Source organism: Moschus berezovskii, chromosome 7 (genome assembly GCF_049115385.1).
Source record: "Moschus berezovskii isolate FMDL1 chromosome 7, NW_MosBer_1.0, whole genome shotgun sequence".
NCBI classification, from domain to species: domain Eukaryota; kingdom Metazoa; phylum Chordata; class Mammalia; order Artiodactyla; family Moschidae; genus Moschus; species Moschus berezovskii.
Window position 1 is genome coordinate 91,299,992 of NC_142466.1, and position 23,601 is coordinate 91,323,592.

The 23,601-nt window shown below is 39.9% G+C and overlaps 1 protein-coding gene across 1 annotated transcript in view; it reads right to left on the bottom strand.

The window, feature by feature from the left end:
- The window catches only part of ZNF484 (zinc finger protein 484), a 30,908-nt gene extending 21,346 nt beyond the window's left edge, over window positions 1–9,562 (bottom strand). Inside the window, 2 exon segments of the mRNA XM_055427449.2 lie at window positions 148–192; window positions 9,477–9,562. Coding sequence (XP_055283424.2) covers window positions 148–192; window positions 9,477–9,533 — 102 coding nt within the window. The 5' untranslated portion in view covers window positions 9,534–9,562.
- Between the last annotated feature and the right edge of the window lie 14,039 nt (window positions 9,563–23,601).

The window sequence follows — 23,601 nt, forward strand, 5'->3', positions numbered from 1 at the left end:
AGTTGATAGTCTCTTTTTACTGTCTTTGGTCTTAGTTTTTATTTATTTACACTTGTCCATTTACCATATGGGTTAATAGATACCTTCTAAAACTCACTGAAAAGTAAAGAAAGCAGCAAATAAATAAATGAACAGATAAGAACTTACCAGGGACTTGGTCATTTCTGGCTCTTCTGGGAAAGAGGCAGAGATCTAAGAAAACAGATTGACAGAGGGACACATGAGAGAAAGAAATGTGTCAATGTCATTTGCTGTCCATGAACCTGACCCAAAAACTTATTTGTAGAACCATATCGCAAAAAAATCATCCTGTATTGTGCAAAGATTTAAATGCAGGAGTTTTACCACAGCATGGTTAATACCAAACAAAAAAAAGGAAATTAGAAAAATCTTGATACCCAATAATTATGAACAGCTTAAATACTTTACAGGGCATCCATCAGTTCAGTTCAGTTCAGTTCAGTCGCTCAGTCATGTCCGACTCTTTGCAACCCCATGAATCACAGAACGCCAGGCCTCCCTGTCCATCACCAACTCCCGGAGTTCATTCAAACTCATGTCCATCGAGTCGGTGATGCCATCCAGCCATCTCATTCTATCATCCCCTTCTCCTCCTGCCCCCAATCCCTACCAGCATCAGAGTCTTTTCCACTGAATCAACTCATCGCATGAGGTGGCCAAAGTATTGGAGTTTCAGCTTTAGCATCAGTCCTTCCAATGAATACCCAGGATTTATCTCCTTTAGAATGCACTGGTTGGATCTCCTTGCAGTCCAAGGAACTCTCAAGAGTTTTCTCCAGCACCACAGTTCAAAAGCATCAATTCTTCGGCGATCAGCTTTCTTCACAGTCCAACTCTCACATCCATACATGACCACTGGAAAATCCATAGCCTTGACAAGACAGACCTTTGTTGGCAAAGTAATGTCTCTGCTTTTTAATACATTATCTAGGCTGGTCATAACTTTCCTTCCAAAGAGCAACCGTCTTTTAATTTCATGGCTGCAATCAGCATCTGCAGTGATTGTGGAGCCCCAAAAAATAAAGTCTGACACTGTTTCCACTGTTTCCCCATCTATTTCCCAAGAAGTGATGGGACCAGATGCCACGATCTTCGTTTTCTGAATGTTGAGCTTCAACTCAACCTTTTCACTCTCCTCTTTCACTTTCATCGAGAGGCATTTTAGTTCCTCTTCACTTTCTGCCATAAGGGTGGTGTCATCTGCATATCTGAGGTTATTGATATTTCTCCCGGCCATCTTGATTCCGGCTTGTGCTTCTTCCAGCCCAGCGTTCCTCATGATGTACTCTGCATATAAATTAAATAAGCAGGGTGACAATATACAACCTTGACGTATTCCTTTTCCTATTTGGAACCAGTTTGTTGTTCCATGTCCAGTTCTAACTGTTGCTTCCTGACCTGCATAGAGGTTTCTCAAGAGGCAGGTCAGGTGGTCTGGTATTCCCATCTCTTTCAGAATTTTCCACAGTTTATTGTGATCCACACAGTCAAAGGCTTTGGCATAGTCAATGAAGCAGAACTAGATGTTTTTCTGGAACTCTCTTGCTTTTTCAATGACCCAACGGATGTTGGCAATTTGATCTCTGGTTCCTCTGCCTTTTCTAAAACCAGCTTGAACATTTGGAAGTTCATGGTTCATGTACTGTTGAAGCCTGGCTTGGAGAATTTTGAGCATTACTTTGCTGGCCGGTGAGATGACTGCAATTGTGCAGTAGTTTGAGCATTCTTTGGGACTGGAATGAAAACTGACCTTTTCCAGTCCTGTGGCCACTGCTGAATTTTCCAAATTTCCTGGCATATTGAATGCAGCACTTTCACAGTATCATCTTTCAGGATTTGAAATAACTCAACTGGAATTCCATCACCTCCACTAGCTTGGTTCATAGTGATGCTTCCTAAGGCCCACTTGACTTCGCATTCCAGGATGTCTGGCTCTAGGTGAGTGATCACACCATTGTGATGATCTGAGTTGTGAAAATCTTTTTTGTATAGTTCTTTTGTGTATTCTTGCCATCTCTTCTTAATATCTTCTGCTTCTGTCAGGTTCATACCATTTCTGTCCTTTCTTGTGCCCATCTTTGCATGAAATGTCCCCTTGGTATCTCTAATTTTCTTAAAGAGATCTCTAGTCTTTTCCATTGTGTTGTTTTCCTCTATTTCTTTGCAATGATCACTGAGGAAGGCTTTCTTATCTCTCCTTGCTATTCTTTGGAATGCTGCTTTCAAATAGGTATATCTTTCCTTTTCTCATTTGCCTCTCACTTCTCTTCTTTTCACAGCTATTTGTGAGGCCTCCTCAGACAGCCATTTTGCTTTTTTGCATTTCTTTTCCTTGGGGATGGTCTTGATCACTGCCTTCTGTACTATGTCATGAACCTCTGTCCATAGTTCTTCAGGCACTCTGTCTATCAGATCTAATCCCTTGAATATATTTCTCACTTCCCATAATCATAAGGGATTTGATTTAGGTCATACCTGAATGGTCTAGTGGTTTTCCTTACTTTCCTCAATTTAAGTCTGAACTTGGCAATAAGGAATTCATGATTTGAGCCACAGTCAGCTCCTGGTCTTGTTTTTGCTGACTGTATAGAGCTTCTCCATCTTTGGCTGCAAAGGATATTATCAATCTGATTTCAGTATTGACCATCTGATGATGTCCATGTGTACAGTCTTCTCTTGTGTTGTTGGAAGAGGGTGTTTGCTAAGACCAGTGTGTTCTCTTGGCAAAACACTATTAGCCTTTGCCCTGCTTTGTTCTGTGCTCCAAGGACAAATTTGCCTGTTACTCCAGGTATTTCTTGACTTCCTTCTTTTGCATTCCACTCCTCTATAATGAAAAGGGTATCTTTTTGGGATGTTAGTTCTAGAAGGTCTTGTAGGTCTTCATAGAACCATTCAACTTCAGCTTCTTTAGCATTACTGGTTGGGGCATAGACTTGGATTACTGTGTAATTGAATGGTTTGCCTTGGAACTGAACAGAGATCATCCTGTCGTTTTTGAGATTGCATCCAAGTACTGCATTTCAAACTCTTTTGTTGACTATGATGGCTACTCCATTTCTTCTAAGGGATTCTTGCCCACAGCAGTAGATATAATGGTCATCTGAGTCAAACTCACCCATTCCAGTCCATTTTAGTTCGCTGATTCCTAGAATGTCAACGTTCACACTTGCCATCTCCTGTTTGACCACTTCCAATTTACCTTGATTCATGGACCTACCATTCCAGGTTCCTATGCAATATTGCCCTTTACTGCATCAGACTTCACTTCCATCACCAGTCACATCCACAACTGGGTGTTGTTTTTGCTTTGGCTCCGTCCCTTCATTCTTTCTGGGGTTCTTTCTCTACTGATCCAGTAGCATACTGGGTACCTACCGACCTGTGGAGTTCATCTTTCAGTGTCCTACCTTTTTGCCTTTTCATACTGTTCATGGGGTTCTCAAGGCAAGAATACTGAAGTGGTTTGCCATTCCCTTCTCTAGTGGACCAAGTTTTGTCAGAACTCTCCACTATGACCCGTCCGTCTTGGGTGGCCCTACATGGCATGGCTCATCGTTTCACTGAGTTAGACAAGGCTGTATCCATGTGATCAGATTGGTTAGTTTTCATCCCCAACCCTGGCACTCAATTCCTCACTCCCACTCCTAAATTTTCTTTTCCAACTACCAATCGTTTCACACTGACCTCACGCCAGCAGCCGTTACTCACAGATCAGAATCACTGGTTCCCATGTTCTACTGCTCACAGGCCCCAACTGAGGCAGGAGATAGATGGGCTCCAGGTTACACATTTACAGCCAGCCTCCTATATACACTTCCAGATAGAAATAACAAGAGGAACACGTTAAATACTTGCACTTTGCCTCCAGTGGATACTTTAAGATAGCAGTCCCGGCCATGGCAGAGAGGAGCTGAGTCCTGCTCAGATAAAGAGACCACATATTTCTCATTCTTGAGGTCAAGGACACCTCCCTAACTATACATGCACAGAAAGTTTCCTCAGCAGTCAAAAAGGGAGGGAGCACCACCCCATAAGAGGTGGTGACAACCTTCCCATGGGTTGCTGCACTGGAACCCACCTTGGCAAAAAAATGTGCATAGCAGGGAGGGACCTAGGTCAGGTCAGTTATGAGGAAAAAAAGTGAGATAACTGGCCAAAGCAAACAAAAACGTAGAAGAACTGCCTGATGGAAAAGATTTAACTGTCTCTTTACTGCGCTCCTCCTCACTAGTGGGGATGCCCACACTCTTTCTCCCCAGGTATGTATCTCTACCTTGCTACGTCTTAACTAAACAAACTCTACCACATGTTATGCTGTGTCTCTAATAATAAACTTTATACCTGTTTTTGTTTTGTTTTTGACAGTTTTTGCCTCCTGAAAACATTTTTGCTTTCAAATAGGGCAAAAGCCAGGGAAACTCTGCTTCTGGCTCTTGCTGGTGGAGTGGATAGGATTCCTGGTTTTCACCCAGGTTCAATTCTTGGGCAGGGAACAAAGATCTCGCTTCAAGCCACCATTGTTCTCTCTACAAGATCATAATCATTCATGCTATAGTCCCTGATCACAGAGCCTCCAATAACTGTACCCCATGGTCCTGACTCTACATCAATCAATCCCATGCACTGAAAAGGAAAAACTCCTCCTGTGTGTTTTTCTTCTATTCTCATACCATCTACTTAGAGTTTTAGCATTATTCACACAGGTTAGGGGCTCAGTCCTATAAGACTGTCCCCACCCCAATTTCAGATGCCAACCACAAGTTCAGGCTCTTACTTGTGTTTCTGACCAACTGGCTACAATTAGAGGTGCCCACGAGCTTCCCTCATATTACACTAATTTTCTAGAGTAGCTCATAGAACTCAATAAAATATTTTACTTATTAGATTACCAGTTTATTATAAGAGAATATAATTCAGAAACAGCCATGTGGAAGAGATGGATATGCAAGATATGTCAGAAGGAGTGCATTGCTCTCCCAGAATCTCCACATGTTCAATCTAGAAACTCTCCAAACTCCATTCTTTTGAGTTTTTATGAAGACTTCACTATGTACAGATGACTGATTAACTAGCCATTGGTGATTCAACTTCCTACTCAACTTCAAGCTCTAAAACTTTAAGAACTTGCTTGGTTCCCCTGGCAAACAGCCCCCATTAAGTGATTCACTAGGGCTTTCCAATATCCTTTCATTATAATAAACTCAGGGGTGTTTCAAAGGAACTTATTATTTATAACAACAACAACAAAAACCCCACTTATCTCACCTTTATCCCTCTGGTGCTATGTCAAGAGACAGAAATAAAAAGAGGCCCCCATAACTCTTATCACTTAGGGAATCAGAAAGGTGTTAGGAGCTTTGTGCTGGGAACTGTGGATGAAACCAAAATACATATTTCTTATTATATCACAATCCCGCATGCACCAATAACTGGCATCCACACCTTTATTACTACTGTTGACTGAAAAAAAATTCTCACCCTAAAAGGTGAGGATTATTTTTATTCAGGGAGAGTTACTGAGGACTTAAGTCCAGGATACAGTCCCTCAGACAGCTCAAAGGGACTGTTCTGAAGAGATAGGGAGGAGCCAGAATAAACGGGAGCTTTTGCAACAAAACAAAAACGAAGTATTTGGAATATCAAAAGATTACTGTCTGTCAATTAAAGAAAATCCAGGCATCTCAGGTTAATGAATTTAGCATTTTTCTATATATGGGACAATGCAAGAGTTTGCATTCATTAGAAATCATTTCTTTGACAAGCACTGTAACTATCTGGGACCAATATCTTATTTTTCTCCATTCTGAATTCCCCTAAAGGTGAACAGTTGGGAGTAGCAGCAGTGGCTGATGGCTTGATGGTCACAACCTCTTTTGTTTACTGAAATGGCAGGCCACATTCTTTGTCCACACTACTCACCATACGTCTCCATTGGTAATCCCAAGACTCCAGTTCCAGACAGGCCTGCACCTTCAATGGGCCATGAAAAATCACCAAAGGACTCCTCTCACTATCCACACACAGTAGACCTATACCATTAGTTTTCCTAACAAATTTACATACACACACAAACAATTGGGAACTCAATCAGTGAACAAATCTATGAATATTCCTGAATTTTAAAGCTAAATTTTAAAATCTAAAACACATCCAAATCTAAAGTGCAAGTGAATGAACAGATTATTTACAGAGAAAGAATTTAAAAAATCAAGATGCCTCATTTTTAGTAATGAAAGCTAAGTGACATCAGAAGTAGTATCTAAAGGACCACTTCTCTGTTAGGGCCAAGACATTTTCAAAAATGAAAGCACTTACAAAGTATCTCTTATCATTATCTGAGGAAAAAAACCCACAAAAGTATCAAATAAATGTAAAATAAATCAGGTGAGAAATAGCAAACAATATATTTTTAAGCAATAACTTTTGCAAGATACATAATTATTAAAAAAGACAATGATGATAATATGATAAGAATGTAATCAAAGGGAAAAGTAATAACATTATCATATGAGAAAACATTTCAGGAAAAAAACAGAAGTTATCTGGGGTGTAGAATGGAAACAATGAACAAAAATTTCATCAATCCAATGAAAAAGGCAAAGAAAAGCAGAAAACAGTGAGTTAAAATAAATAGTAAACATTAAAATGGAAGGTATAAAATTGGGTAAATCATTATCACACTAAACTGAAAAGGTAAAATTATCTCTTGACAAAGACTAGATTATAGGTTAGATTTGAAAAAACCAAATTGTATCTATTGCAAGCAGTAGATCTAAACAATGAGAGCAACAGAAATACAAAATAAAGCCCTGGGCAAAGATAAATCATCCAAATGAAAGTGAAAGCTGGGATAGCAATATAAATATCAAAATGAAATTCAAGGTTGAAATTGCTTTTCACTGAAAAGAGAGATCCTATAATAATAGCATCCAATATATTTTTAAAAATACAAAATGCATTAACCATTAGATTTATGCATGCCTTTCCCCCAAATACATGCAAACAAAACTAGTAAAAAAGCACATAGAACTACAAAATGAATTATTAGTAAAAGATTATTATTGCAACTCTTTAGAAATATGATGAATCAAGTAGACCAAATATAAGAAAAAGAAAGACTTGAAAAATACCAACAAGAGCGACTGAAGAAGAAGAAGAAGAATACCACACAAACAGAAAATATGCTTTCTCTTATATCCACTGAACAAAGTTCACTGTAACTTGTGTAGCTTGCCTTCAAGTCACAAAGAGAAAGAGATAAATCGTATTCTAACACACAAATATGGAATCTAGAAAAGTGGTTCCGAAGAATTTATTTACAGGGCAGCAATGGAGGAAGAGACATAGAGAATAGACTTACGGACATGAGGAGAAGGGAGGAGAAGGTGAGATGTATGGAAAGAGTAACATGGAAACTTACATTACCATGTTTAAAATAGATAGCTAATGGGAATTTGCTCTATGGCTCAGGAAACTCAAACAGGGGCTCTGTATCAACCTAGAGTGGTAGGATGGGGAGGGAGATGGGAGGGAGGTTCAAAAGGGAAGGGATACATGTATACCTATGGCTGATTCATGTTGAGGTGTGGTAGAAAACAACAAAATTCTGTAAAGCAATTATCTTTCAATAAAAAAAATTTTTTTAAAGAAAAAGCTTGATAAATTGTTAAAAGGTGAGACTTTGTGGTCTACAGTCTATGAAAATACAATAACATTTAAAATAAACAAAACATATCAATAATTCAGGAATAAAGAAACTCAACTCAGGATCAAAGTGGAACACCAAACAAATTATACATTTCAAAAATAAAGATGTATATAAAAGAAATATCATACCCCTAAATGTATCCAGTATAAAATTAGTAAAATAAGGAAAAGAATGACAATTACATAAAATGGGGGGAAATGGGGGCATGGGGAGAAAACATCTTTAAAAAAGATAAAATTAATATAAAAATAGTAAAGAGTATAAACATAATGAATACTTCAAAATGACCAATAAAATAAATCTTGAGATTCCTGATAATACAAAAAAAGGAAGAAAAATGATACATAAATAACTCAGAATGACAATGTAGCTCCTAACCAGGATACAAAGCACATGACAATATATTTTTAAATCTCTAGCAAAGTGTACCATGAAGAAAACTGTCACATATTGAGGCATGGAGAAGTCGTTCTGGCTTACACATGGTTCAGACTGAACTTTGTGTGAACACGCACAGCACATCTGCTTTAACCATTAAGGTGTTTGGAAGCTAAGAATAGGTAACTCCCTTCTTATAGCATCCCCTTAACAGGAATCATGGTCCTGCAGTCTCACTGTATATGTATTAAATCTGGCTGCTTTAAAACGTTGAAGGAATGTATCCCTGTCGTGTTTGATATATGACCTTTGTTCTGATAAGTTTATAAGGCTATGCTGAAAACCAATTGGAGAAGGAAATGGCAGCCCACTCCAGTGTTCTTGCGTGGAGAATCCCAGAGACTGCGGAGCCTGGTGGGCTACCATCTATGGGGTCGCACAGAGTCGGACACGACTGAAGTGACTTAGCAGCTTAGCAGCAAACCATATCTCAACCCAGCAATTCCTCAGAGCCTCCTAGCTGTCTCCTGGGCTACAGTCCTCAGTTTGGCTCAAATAATACTAACAAAACTCCTATTATGATTATTGATTATTTCCATCAATAATTTTAAAAATCAGAAATAGAAACAACCTAGTAAGCAGAAAAAAAGAGAGGATATTAATGACCATCTACCATCTCTCCCCTTCAGATCCTTCATTTCTCGGGCCCCACAGTTACCCTCCCCCTACAGAATCCAAGAATCTTCCCACCGATCCAACAACAAAGATCCCACAGATCCCATCACTCCGCCTGGTGTTCCACCATTCACTATCACTCCCACCCCATGTCTGCAGGGATCCACCATTAGAGACCCCACCAATCCCGCCAGAAGCCACCATCAAGACCACACCGACCCCTATTATTCCATCCACTGACCGCCTCCACCTCTGACCCCATTGTTCATCACGGACATCAGCGACACCTCTTCACTCAATCCCCACCCCAATGCTCCCTGCACTCACCAGCACCTCACCCGTGCTCTTTCCAGACAGTGGTCATTTAGGCGGCGCAGTGGTAAAGAATCTGCCTGCCAATGCAGGAGGTGCAAGACGCATTGGTTGGATCCCTGGGTGGCAAAGATCCCCTGGAGAAGGAAATGGCAACCCGCTCCTGTTTTCTTGCCTGGAAAATTCCATGGACAGAGGAGCCTGGAGGGCTACAATCCATGGGGTCGCACACGACTGAGCGAGCGCGCGCGCGCGCACACACAGAGACACACACACTCTCACACACACACACACACACACACACACACACACACACACACACACACACACACACACACACACACACACACGCAGTCACAGGAAATACAACTGCACCTACTTCCTTTTTCTGGATTCCCTCCTTGCCCTTGTGGAATTTCTTAGGCTCCGCCTCCATATGCCTATGCTCAACAGAGGCTTCTCTGCGGAAACTTGCCAGTATTCAACATGGCGCTCTGCTGAACTCTGCCCTTCTCTAAATGATTTAATTTTGATTCAATATGGCGGCGCCCATGTAGTCACTCAGGCCTGTGGGCGGCCATGTTGAAGTGAGGTAGATTTGTGTAGTTAAGAGCTGTCAGGAGGAAAGAGGGGACGGAAGGATGTATCTTGGAATTAAGCCAGGAACAACCAGAGCTGATCACCCAAAGCAGCCCGAGGCATCTTTCCTATTTCTGTGGATTTGAAGCACCTCAAACAATAATATCTAATCAGCAATCACTAAGCACTCCATCCCCAAGTAGCAGAATAAACATTCTATCCAAACATCTAGGGAGCATTTACCAAAGGATACCATAATCTGGGGGCTTCCCTGGTGGCGTCAGTGGTAAAGAACTCGCCTGCCAATGCAGGAGACACAATGAGATGTGGCTTTGAAAAGAACATGAATGAGAAACTGGTAACCTAATTGGCTTTGGACTTAAACAGCAATAATGGAACCTAGAAGATGAAAGAGCAATACATTCAAAAATTTGTGGGAAAATTGTTTCCAACTTGGAACTTTTATACTATACAAAATTATTAATTACATTTTGGTATAGAATACCAACATTTTCAGATGTGCCTGGTCTCAAAGTAATGTCTCTCCTATTCATACTTTTATTAGGAAACTACTGGAGAAAGACACATGAAATCAAAATAGCAGGATCCAGCAAAAAATATAAGGGAGGAAATCCATAGGAGAAAGGAGGTGGTAGATTCCATGGCCACAGCTGTGCAGGAGTTCTAGAGAGCATTCATTACAGATCTGAGCAACTCAGAATAAATATCTTCAAGAATATGAAACTGTCAAAATCAGTGTTACTGTGAATGTATTAGGAATTCATGGGGAAATAAAGACCTTTGAAGGTAGTATGAAGAGGTTGGAAAAAGTATTTCAGAGCATGTTACACTAGTTTCTCCCAGATACATATCCTCACACATATACATTTTCAATAAGTAGGCAAGAAGAAAAGCAAGCCAAGAAAAGCAATACAAACAGAGGGGCATGTTTATATCCACAAACTAGCAATAAACATGTCTTTGTACAGAATGATTAGCATTCTGATCCTAATGGATTTGATTTAGGTCATACCTGAATGGTCTAGTGGTTTTCCCTACTTTCTTCAATTTAAGTCTGAACTTGGCAATAAGTAGTTCATGATTTGAGACACAGTCAGCTCCTGGTCTTGTTTTTGCTGACTGTATAGAGCTTCTCCATCTTGGCTGCAAAGAATATAATCAATCTGATTTCAGTGTTGGCCATCTGGTGATGTCCACGTGTAGAGTTTTCTCTTGTGCTGTTGGAAGAGGGTGTTTGTTAATAGCAGTGTATTCTCTTGGGAGAACTCTTTGCCTTTGCCCTGCTTCATTCTGTACTCCAAGGACAAATTTGCTTGTTACTCCAGGTATTTCTTGACTTCCTTTTTTGGCATTCCAGTCCCCTATAATGAAAAGGGCATCTTTTTGGGGTGTTAGTTCTAGAAGGTCTTGTAGGTCTTCATAGAATTGTTCAACTTCAGCTTCTTCAGCATTACTGGTTGGGGCATAGACTTGGATTACAGTGATATTGAATGGTTTGCCTTGGAACTGAACAGAGATCATTCTGTCATTTTTGAGATTGCATCCAAGTACTGCATTTCGGACTCTTTGTTGACCATGATGGCTACTCCATTTCTTCTAAGGGATTCCTGCCCACAGTAGTAGATATAATGGTCATCTTAGTCAAACTCACCCATTCCAGTCCACTGTAGTTCGCTGAATGTCGACATTCACTCTTGCCATCTCCTGTTTGACCACTTCCAATTTGCCTTGATTCCTGGACCGAACATTCCAGGTTCCTATGCAATACTGCTCTTTACAGAATCGGACTTTGCTTCTATCACCAGTCAGATCCACAACTTGGTGTTGTTTTTGCTTTGGCTCCGTCTCTTCATTCTATCTGAAGTTATTTCTCCACTGATCTCCAGTAGCATATTGGGCAACTACCGACCTGGGGAGTTCATCTTTCAGTGTCCTATCTTTTTGCCTTTTCATACTGTCCATGGGGTTCTCAAGGTAAGAATACTGAAGTGGTTTGCCATTCCCTTTTCCAGTGGACCACATTTTGCCAATGGAAAACCACTAGACCATACAGGTATGACCTAAATCAAATCCCTTATGATTATGCAGTGGAATAAGATTTAAGGGACTAGATATGATAGACAGAATGCCTGATGAACTATGGACGGAGGTTCATGACACTGTACAGGAGACAGGGATCAAGACCATCCCCAAGAAAAAGAAATGCAAAAAAGCAAAATGGCTGTCTGAGGAGGCCTTACAAATAGGTGTGAAAAGAAGAGAATCCAAAAGCAAATGATAAAAGAAAAGATACACCCGTTTGAATGCAGAGTTCCAAAGAAGAGCAAGGAGAAATAAGAAAGCCTTTCTCAGTGATCAGTGCAAAGAAATAAAAGAAAACAACAGACTGGGAAAGGCTAGAGATCTCTTTAAGAAAATCAGAGATACCAAGGAAATATTTCATGCAAGATGGGCTCAATAAAGGACAGAAGTGGTATGGACCTAACAGAAGCAGAAGATATTAAGAAGAGGTGGCAAGAATACACAGAAGAACTGTACAAAAAAAACTTCACGACCCAGATAATCATGATGGTGTGATCACTCACCTAGAGCCAGACATCCTGGAATGCAAAGTAAAGTGGGCCTTAGAAAGCATTACTATGAACCAAGCTAGTGGAGGTGATGGAATCCCAGTTGAGCTATTTCAAATCCTAAAAGTTGATGCTATTCAAGTGCTTCACTCAATATGTCAGCAGATTTGGAAAACTCAGCAGTGGCCGCAGGACTGGAAAAGATCAGTTTTCATTCTAATCCCAAAGAAAGGCAATGAGAAAGAATGTTCAAACTACTGCATAATTAGACTCATCTCACACACTAGTAAAGTCATGCTCAAAATTCTCCAAGCCAGGTTTCAGCAATATGTGAACTGTGAACTTCCAGATGTTCAAACTGGATTTAGAAAAGGCAGAGGAACCAGAGATCAAATTGCCAACATCCACTGGATCATTGAAAAAGCAAGAGAGTTCCAGAAAAGCATCTATTTCTGCTTTATTGACTATGCCAAAGCCTTTGACTGTGTGGATCATGATAAACTGTGGAAAATTCTGAAAGAGATGGGAATACCAGACCACCTGACCTGCCTCTTGAGAAATCTGTGTGCAGGTCAGGAAGCAACAGTTAGAACCAGACATGGAACAACAGACTGGTTTCAAATTGGGAAAGGGGTACATCAAAGCTGTATATTGTGACCCTGCTCACTTAACTTCTATGAAATGCCAGGCTGGATGAGGCACAGCTAGAATCAGAATTGCTGGGAGAAACATCAATAACCTCAGATATGCAGATGACACCACCCTTATGGCAGAAAGTGAAGAGGAACTACAGAGCCTCTTGATGAAAGTGAAAGAGGAGAGTGAAAAAGTTGGCTTAAAGCTCAGCATTCAGAAAACTAAGATCATGGCGTCTGGTCCCATCACTTCATGGCAAATAGATGGGGAAACAGTGGAAACAGTGGCTGACTTTATTTTTGGGGGGTGGGCGGCTCCAAAATCACTGCAAATGGTGACTAAAGCCATGAAATTAAAAGACACTTATTCCTTGGAAGAAAAGTTATGACCAACCTAGACAGCATATTAAAGAGCAGGGACATTCCTTTGCCAACAAAGGTCCGTCTAGTCAAGGCTATGGTTTTTCCAGTAGTCATGTATGGATGTGAGAGTTGGACTATAAAGAAAGCTAAAAGCCGAAGAATTGATGCTTTTGAACACTGGTGTTGGAGAAGACTCTTGAGAGTCCCTTAGACTGCAAGGAGATCCAACCAGTCCATTCTAAAGGAGATCAGTCCTGGGTGTTCATTGGAGGGACTGATGCTGAAGTTGAAACTCCAATACTTTGGCCACCTGATGTGAAGAGCTGACTCATTTGAAAAGCCCCTGATGCTGGGAAAGATTGAGGGCAGGATGAGAAGAGGACGACAGAGGATGAGATGGTTGGATGGCATCACCAACACAATGGATATGGGTTTAGGTGGACTCTGGGAGTTGGTGGATGGACAGGGAGGCCTGGCGTGCTGAGGTTCATGGGTTTGGAAAGAGTCGGACATGACTGAGCGACTGAATTGAACTGAAGTGAAAGGCAAGTGTAGCTTCAGCTTAAGACAAGAAGTACCTAGGGATGAGGACAATAGGGGAAGGAAATAATGACCAATACAGATTCAACTAATAGGAGCTTAAAAGGATAAGACCCTGATGTTCTTCACAATTGCTTATTAAGCACCAACTATGTGCCAAGCTCTAGACAAGCAATCAGAAGAGTAGAACATTGTGGGCTATAGAGCTTGGTTTCTGTCTGATTTTATGTCCTGTTGAATCAATTTAATCTCCCTTCTTCTTTCAGATGAAGAATTTAGACTTGAAACCACAAAAATGGGAATTTCTGAAGAATATTTCTTCCTTTTTGAGATGTTAGATCAGTGTGTACATGTCCATTCCAAACTCCGTAAATATCCTTCCTCTGATCCTTCTCTCAGGCAACTATAAGTTCATTTTCTAAGTCTGTGGTTCTGATTCTGTTTTGTAAGTTCATTTGTATCGTTTCTTTTTCCATTCCACATTTAAATGGTGTCACATATTTCTTTTTTATTGTTATTAATTTATTTTAATTGGAGGAGTCATAGGACATTTCTACTTTTCTGTCTGACTTACCTCACCTGACACCTGTATTTAGAATATAGGAAAATAAATGAGCATTCAAGATTGCACTCAGGATTATGGAGAAAAGAAGAGAAGGGAATAGACTGGACAGAGTAATGGTGAACATTTGCTTTACACAGAGTGTCCACAAAGGCCCAGATGGGTGGGTACCATCTGGGCAGAGGCTGGAAGAAACCAGCAAAGCAGAGGTGCCAGAAATAGGAACAAAGACTAAATATATGTTGATTATAAATCACAATATCACGGGACCCAAGTGACAAAATGGTGGTCAGTTCTTTGGGTTTTCTTTTTGTGTTGTACATCATGCGCTTAGAACTGAAGAGGCCAACAACCCAGGGATGCCAGAGAGTGCAGACAAAACAAACAAACAAACAAACCAAAAAACACCCAAAAGCTCTAGCCAAAGACCAGAAAAGAGAAAGCCTAGAAAGACAGCGAACTTTTAGAGAATAACCTCTCTATTCCAGCAAAATACCGTAAAATACCATTACTAGGGGTTTCCCTGGTGGTTCAGACGGTAAAAGCATCTGCCTGCAATGCAGGAGACCCGGGTTCGATCCCTGGGTCAGGAAGACCCCCTGGAGAAGGAAATGGCAACCCACTCCAGTACTCTTGTCTGGAAAATTCCATGGATGGAGGAGCCTGGTAGGCTACAGTTCATGGGGTTGCAGAGAGTCGGATTTGACTTCACTTTCACTTTCACCATTACTATGGCTGCATCCCACCACACCAGCAAAGTCCAGACTTCTAACCTCAAATCACTTTGTTATAACAAAGTATTCCCAATCATCCCCTTTCCTGACTTACAAGGATGGTGTCAGAGAAGGCTGAGTAGAGTTACGGTTTATTTCTTTCAACTCCTTGGTAAAATTTATTCTTTCTTTTATTCTTCATTTTTATTGGAATATAGTTGCTTGACAATGTTGTGCTAGTTTCTACTGTATAGTAAAGTGAATCAGCTATACATATACATATATTTCCTCTTTTTTGGATTTCCTTCCCTGCTAAGTTACCACAGAGCATTGTAGAGTTCCCTGTGCTATATAGGTTTTCACTAGACATCTATTTTATACATAAATTTATTCTTAAACATTTTATCGGTTTTGATACTATTATAAATATTATTTCTCTATTTCTTTTTCATATAGTTCATCATCAGCTTATAGAAATGATAGCAATTTGTGTATGTTAACTTTGTATCCTGTAACTTTACTGAAGTCATTGATTGGATCTAGTAGTATCTGGGTGGAGTCCTTAGGATTTTCTTGTCAGATAATTCCAACATTTGTTTAAACTTGGTATTGGTGTCAGTGATTCTTTTGTCAAGAGTTGTGATTTTCTTAGTTCTCAGAATAAAGATTTACCGTTGTTAGGAGGCTTAGGCCCCTATTTAAATCTTTTGTTTTAGCAGGCAGGTATCCTGTTCTGTTTAGTGTGTAGGTCTTAACCTCCTTTTGTAGATAGTGGTTCCACTAACAGTTTAAATTTTGCAGCTTTGTGGTGTCATTTCAGTCTGCTTTTGGAAAAGGAAATGGCAACCCACTTCAGTACCCTTGCCTAGAAAATTCCATGGATGGAGGAGCCTGGTGGGCTGCAGTCCATGGAGTCATAAAGAGTCGGACACGACTGAGCAACTTCATTTTCAGTCTGCTTTAACTGGTGCCATTGGGGCTCCCTGCTAGTGCTGCCTGAAGGGATAAAAGGAGTTTTCCTAGGTTGGGATGCTGGGTCTCGCTCTGGGATGAGAGGTTTTTGGCCTCAAGGAACTAAGTAGCATCTCTGTTCTAGAGTTGCCTTATCTTTGCGCTACAGGCCACATGGTTATTACAGTGAAACATTCTTCTCCCCCCAAACCCTGGCCCTCTCTCCCCTCCCAAACAGACTAGTTACCCCAGTCACCCTGGTGTCTCTGGCAAGAGATGGGTTACTCAGGCCAATCAAGACAAGAGAGTGCCTTATCTGGGTTCTTATGGTAGGATGCCCTCTATTGGTTACCCCTTGTAATACCAGGTCTCTGGGAGGAAGTGGGGCTTGATGTTTACTGCTTAATGTCCCAGAACTCCCTTGTTGATGGTGCTGGGTTTGTCTCATACACAGTAAGTCCCCTACATACAAATGACTTTCATTCAGAGAGCTTGTTCATGTGTCCAATTTGTTTTTAAGTGCAACAAAGTTAGACTGGGTACCTAACTAACACAGGAGGCTACATAGTACTATACCATAATAAGTTTATAATATTTTTCACACACATAATTTGGCTGGCATACAGGATCTGTCAACTCATGAAGGGTTACTGACTGGAAGGAGAGGAGGTGGGAAACGGTAGAGCTGAAGTATTGTCACCAACAGGAGATGGAGGGCAAGCTGCAGTTTCACTCATAGCTGATGTTGCTGGCACAGGTTCTGGTTCCTTGCAGGATTCAATTCTATATACCCTCTTGAAAAAATGATGCAGTGATGTCTGGGTGCTCTTTTTTTCCTCATCATAGATGGTAAGGTAGCATGGGTTGCATTCTGAATGACTGCTGCAAATTTCATATTCCATTCTATGCTCCTGTGTCTCAAAAACTAACTGCCTCCTCAAGGAATCAGTAAGCTCCTCATGTTGCACAACAGTACTGTATAGAAAAGCACAACCACTCATAGAGTATGTGTTCAAGGGACAATGTACGCCAGACACATGAACTAGCATGGTTGAACATGCAAATACGTGTCACATCTCTGAAAGTTTACAACTTGAAGGTTTGTATGTAGGGGACTTATCATAGTTTGAGGGATTTCTGTTTGATCTGTGAGAGGAATGGACTACTTGACTCTCTTCTATGGATAGGTTGGATCACCATGTTCTATTCAGTGGCGAAATTAAATTCTACTACTTAGGTTGTCTTTCCAGTCATGAGGTTCCAAATCAATTCACCTCTTCCTTAACACTTTTGAGAGTTTTCCTTTGGTTGCCTCCTTAGTTATTTTATGGTTTATAGTTAGAGGACCAAAAATAAAAACAAAAAACAGGTCTATGCATTCTTGTATGGACCTTAAGTCTATGTTTAACTTTTAAGGAACTGATATTTTCCAAATTAATGGTACCATTTTATGTTCCCAACAACAGTGTATGAGGTCCAGTTTGTTTCACATCCTTGCCAACACATGATAGTGTCAGACTTTTAACTTTTATTCATTCTAGTGGGTATGTAATGATTCCCATTATAGCTTTAATTTCCAATTACCTAATGACTAATGATGCTGAACAATATTCATGTGCTTATTTGCCATTTGTATCCCTTCTACAGTGAAATGCCTATTCATCTTTAGCCAAATTTTAAAAAACTGGGCAGTTTGTCTTACCATTGTTTCAGAGATCCTTATTTATTCTGGATTCAAGTCCTTTTCAGATATATTTTGCAAATATTCTCTCAGTCTGTGGTTTGCTTTTTATTATCTATAAAATATCTTTTGGAAAAGTGAAGTCTTTAGTTTTCTAAGTCCTACTTACTCATATTTTCCTTTATAGTTTGTGCTTTTTGTAAACTATTTAAGAAAACTTTTCCCTTGCTGTAATAAATTATCACAAACAGGTTAAAACAACACAAATTTATTATTTCATATAAGTTGGCAGATCAGAAGTCTGGTGGACTTCGATGACTTCTTTGCCTTGAGCCTCACAAAGCCAAAGTGAAGGTGTTGACTGTCTAGGCTCTTATCAGGGCCTTCTGGGAAGAATCTAAGGTCGGTCAGGCTACTGGCAGATTTTAGTTCCTTTCTGCTGAAGGACTGAGGTCTCTGATTCCTTGCTATCATCTGACCTTAGCTCCTAGAGGCCCTTCTCCAGTTCTTGCACATGGACCCCAACATCATTGAGCCAGCAACTGCATAGCAAACTCCCATATTTGGGTTTTTTAAATTGGAGGATAATTGCCTTACAACATTGTGTTGGTTTCTGCTGTACAACATGAATCAGACATAAGCATACATATACTCCCTCCCTTTAGAGCTTCCCTCCCACCCACCCCCATCCCAGCTCAGCATCAGTCAGGCCGAGCTCCCTGTTATACAGCAGCTTCCCATGAGCTATCTATTTTAAACATGGTAATGTATATATTTCAATGCTACTCTCTCAATTTGTCCCATCTTCCCCTGTATGTCCACAAGTCAGCTCTTTACGTCTGTGTCTCTATTCCTGCCCTAGAAATAGGTTCATCAGTACCATTTTTCTACCATATATATGCCTTGTTAGTTGCTCAGTTGGGTCTGACTCTTTGTGACTCCATAGACTGTAGCTTACCAGGCTCCTCTGTCCATGGAATTCTCCAGGCAAGAATATTGGAGTGGGTAGCCATTCCTTTCTTCAGGGGATCTTCCCAACCCAGGAATCAAACCTGGGTCTCCTGCATAGCAGACAGATTCTTTACCATCTGACCCACCAGGGAAGCCCCCAATATGCTTAAATATATATTTCTTTCTTCACTTGTCATGTTTGGAATTTATTACCTCCCCTTCTGTCAATTTCTCTTGCCTCAGGTGAGAGAAAGTTTTATGCTTTTAAAAGCTGTGATTAGACTAGGCCCACTTAGATAAACCAGGATAATCTCTTTAAATTCTATAACCTTAATCACACCTGCAAAGATGTGACCCTGGGCATGTAACATACTTACAGGTTCCAGAGATTAAGGTGAGGACATCTTTGGGGGACCATTTTACTTACCACACAAAGTCACTAAGGTTTTCTTCTAGTTTTATAATTTTAGCTTTTACTTCTGTTATACATTGTGGTAAAATATATTTTGCCATATTTTATATTTGTTGTATTTATATGTCTTATGAGTTCTTTTGTAAATGGAGAGGTATAGAACAGGTTCTGTGTACGTGTGTCTATTACAATCCACTTGTTATAGCACCATTTTGGAGAAAACATTATCCCTTTCCCATTCATATCCCTTGGATCATTAAAAAAAATTAATTGAAAATACATAGATCTATTTCTGGACATGGAACAACAGACCGGTTCCAAATAGGAAAAGGAGTACGTCAAGGCTGTATATTGTCACCCTGCTTATTTAACTTATACACAGAGTACATCATGAGAAACGCTGGGCTGGAAGAAGCACAAGCTGGAATCAAGATTGCTGGGAGAAATATCAATAATCTCAGATATGCAGATGACACCACCCTTATGGCAGAAAGTGAAGAGGAACTCAAAAGCCTCTTGATAAAAGTGAAAGAGGAGAGTGAAAAAGTTGGCTTGAAGCTCAACATTCAGAAAACAAAGATCATGGCATCTGGTCCCATCACTTCATGGGAAATATATGGGGAATCAGTGGAAAGTGTCAGACCTTATTTTTTTTGGCTCCAAGATCACTGTAGATGGTGATTGCAGCCATGAAATTAAAAGACGCTTACTCCTTGGAAGGAAAGTTATGACCAACCTAGAGAGCACATTAAAAAGCAGAGATATTACTTTGCCAACCAAGGTCCGTCTAGTCAAGGCTATGGTTTTTCCCGTGGTCATGTATGGATGTGAGAGTTGGACTGTGAAGAAAGCTGATCACCGAAGAGTTGATGCTTTTGAACTGTGGTGCTGGAGAAGACTCTTGAGAGTCCCTGAGACTGCAAGGACAACCAGTCCATTCTAAAGGAGATCAATCCTGGGTGTTCATTGGAAGGACTGATGCTGGGAGGGATTGGGGGCAGGAGGAGAAGGGGACGATAGAGGATGAGATGGCTGGATGGCATCACCGACTCGATAGGCAGGAGTTTGAGTGAACTCCGGGAGTTGGTGATGGACAGGGAGGCCTGGCGTGCTGCGATTCATGGGGTTGCAAAGAGTTGGACACGACTGAGCGACTGAACTGATTTCTGGATTCTCTATTCTACCCTAATACTCTCTTATCTTTCTGCCAATTCCAGTCTTAATTATATAGTTTCATAAATAAGATTATTTAAAGCCTCAAAGTTCATACTTCTCTTTGAAAATTTGGGTCTGAAATCCTCTGTATCTCCATATAAAATTTAAAACCAGCTATTTAATGTTATTAAAAATATCCTGCTGGGATTTTATCAGTATTACATCAAACCTTTAGATTAACTTGGGATAACTGTCAGCTTAAATTTATCTTTGGATCTATGAAAATTATTATAAACTGAGTTGTTTTCTTGAAATTCAAATGCCCATTTGGAGATAGAGCTATTATAAGGTTAATTAAGGTCACAGGTGCCAAGTAGCTTCAGTTGTGTCCGACTCTTCGCAACCCTATGGATTGTAGCCTGCCAGGCTCCTTGGTCCACAGAATTCTCCAGGCAAGAAACAATATGAAATAGGTTACCATTTCCTACTCCAGCAGATCTTCCTGACACAGGGATAGAACTTTTGTCTCTTAGTTCTGTCTCCTGAATTGGCAGTCTGGTTCTTTACCACCAGCAACTAGGAAGCCAAGGTCATGGGGGTGGGTCCCTAAATCCCATAGGACTAGTGTCCTAACAAGAGACACCGGGAGTTCACACACACAAAGAGGCCATGTGAGGATGCAGTGAAAAGGAAAGAGCCCTCAGGACAGACTAAACCTGCAGACTTGGTGATATTGGACTTCTAAACTCCAGAACTGTGAGAAAATAAACTTCTGCTGTTTAAGTCACCTTGTTTGTGGTATTTTGTTATGGCAGCACTACCTGACTAATATGAACATGACATACCTCTTTCACATCTCTAAGCAATATTTTATAATTTTCAGGATACAGGTACTACACATCTTTGGTCAAATTTGTCCCTGAAGTATTTCACAGTTTTTGATGCTATTACAAATAACTTTAAATTTCATTTTCTTCCATTTATTAACAGTTTCCATACACTCTACATCCAGTTTACCCTATTGGTAACTTACATTTTACATTTATCGTGGTACATTTTCACAATTGTTGAACTAATAATGATACAATACTGTTAACTAAACTCTGTACTTTATTTGAATCGCATGAGTTTTCCCTTTCAGATTTTTTTCTATTCCTGAATCACATCCAGGATGTCACATCATATTTAACCTTTGTCTGCTTTATCCCTTTTGATCTGTGACTATCTCAGATATTCCTTGTTTTTGATGACCTTGACAGTTTTGATGAGCCAGGTACTGTCAGAATGTCTCTCAGTTTGAGTTTATGTTTTTCTCATGGTTAGTCTGGGGTTCTAAGTGCTTGGGAAGACAACAGAAGTAAAGTAACAATTTCATCAAGTCCTATTAAGAGTATATGCTATCATAACTGATGATGCTGACCTGTCTGAGGCAGTGTGTGCCAGTTTTCTAACTGTGAAGTTGCTTTTTGTCCCCTTTCCATACTTTATACTGTTTTGGTGTAAATCACAAAGTATAGCCCACTCTCAGGGTATGTGGAGTTAAGGTGTACCACCTTGAGAGGGAACATCTATATAAATTATGCTGACTTTTACTGAGAAGATCTGTCTCACCTCTCATTTATTTACTCAATCATTTATATCAGCATGTACTCACTGACGTTTATTTTATACTTTGGATTTTAACTCAATACTAAATTACATTTTTGTTCACACCGTTCCAGCTTTGGCCACTGGAGGCTCTTTCAGGTTGGCTTCTGACCCTCTGACATTCAAAAAACAACTCAGCTATTTTTAAGAATCAAGTTTAGTATGCTAATTATATTCACACTGTGCAAAAGACCTATAGAACTTTTCAAAACTTGCAAAACTATTCCCATTTCTCCCTCTCTGTAGTACCTGGTAACCATCACTGTGTTTCGCTTCAATGAATTTGACTACTCTAGATATCTCATACAAGGGGAATCACACAGCATTTACCTTTCTCTGACTGGCTTATTTCACTTTGCTTAACATCCTCAAGGTTCATCCTTCTTTTTCAAGACTGCATAATGTTCAATTGCATGTATACATTACACTTCCTTGCTCTATTCATCCCTTAGTGGACATGTGAGTTGCTCTACCTCTTGGCTACTGTGAATATGCTGCAATGAACATGGGTGTGCAAATATTTCTTCAAGACCTTGCTTTTAATTCTTTTGGACATATACCTAGAAGAGGATTGCTGGATCACAGAAATCATACCTGTTCTCCTTTTAATTTTCCAGGAAACTCTATACTGTTTTCCACAGTGACTGCAACATTTTACATTCCCACCAACAGCGCACAAAGGTTCTAGGTTTCTCTGATCCTTGCCAACATTTGTTATCTTGTGTGGTTTCCTCCAGTTTTGTGGGTTTAGATTTGAATGAATTTATTCTAGTGGCGAGAGCCACACGATTCAGAGTTTCTTTCAGGAGAATCTGATGTAGGGAGTATAGTTGGCTGACAAGCCTCTAGCTACTGGATTTTCAGATCAATGGATACATTTGTGCTGAGGCCACAGTCCCCTTCAGCCACTGACTAAACAAGACATGGTCCAAAGTCAGGTCACTTCTGCCTAACTCTGAACTCTTTCTGAAGGCTCTACCTTTGTCTTAAAACCTCCCCTTTATCTTTGGTGTATGAGAAAGATACCCTTCCCCCAACAGATTCTTGCACATCTAATTTTGTCTTGGCATCTACTTCTTTGACACAGCATTTTTGGGAAGAAGTGAAATTAGATATTTAGTTTACTACCATAATTTAACTATTAGGACAATTGCTTCAAATCACCCTCTTTAGTTTGCTGACGTTAACATGGTCATAGCCCTGGAAATAACTTGGTGCCAGATGTGTTTCAAAAGTAATCTGAAGAGTTTTAGAAATAAATTTCCTTCAATGAAAAGAAAAAAAAGATATTTAGTCTGGTGTCTAATATGGAAGTGGCTATTAAGTTTTGAATTCTTTAAAGATGGGAGAATGAATAACTTTTAATATATTATCTGAGAGAAAGCTTATTGTTCTGATTTACTGAAATTTAAAATATTCCATCAAATTACCCAGGAAAATCCAGGTAGCAAAAAATATACAACACTGTCCATTCCTTTAAGAGATTTCAAACAAGTTTCAAAAGCCACAGAACAATATATAAATATATGAGTGTGTGTGTGTGTGGACACACACACTATACCATTTAAACTACTTCTATATGCTATACTTAAAATTTCAAGTATTGAAGCATACTTTTTAGAGCTGAGGTAACACCAACTTTCCCAACATAACTGCATAGGTGTTTAAGGTTAAGTGTGAATACTACTGTTAAGTCTCAAGTCACCTGATCAATTCCATTGTGA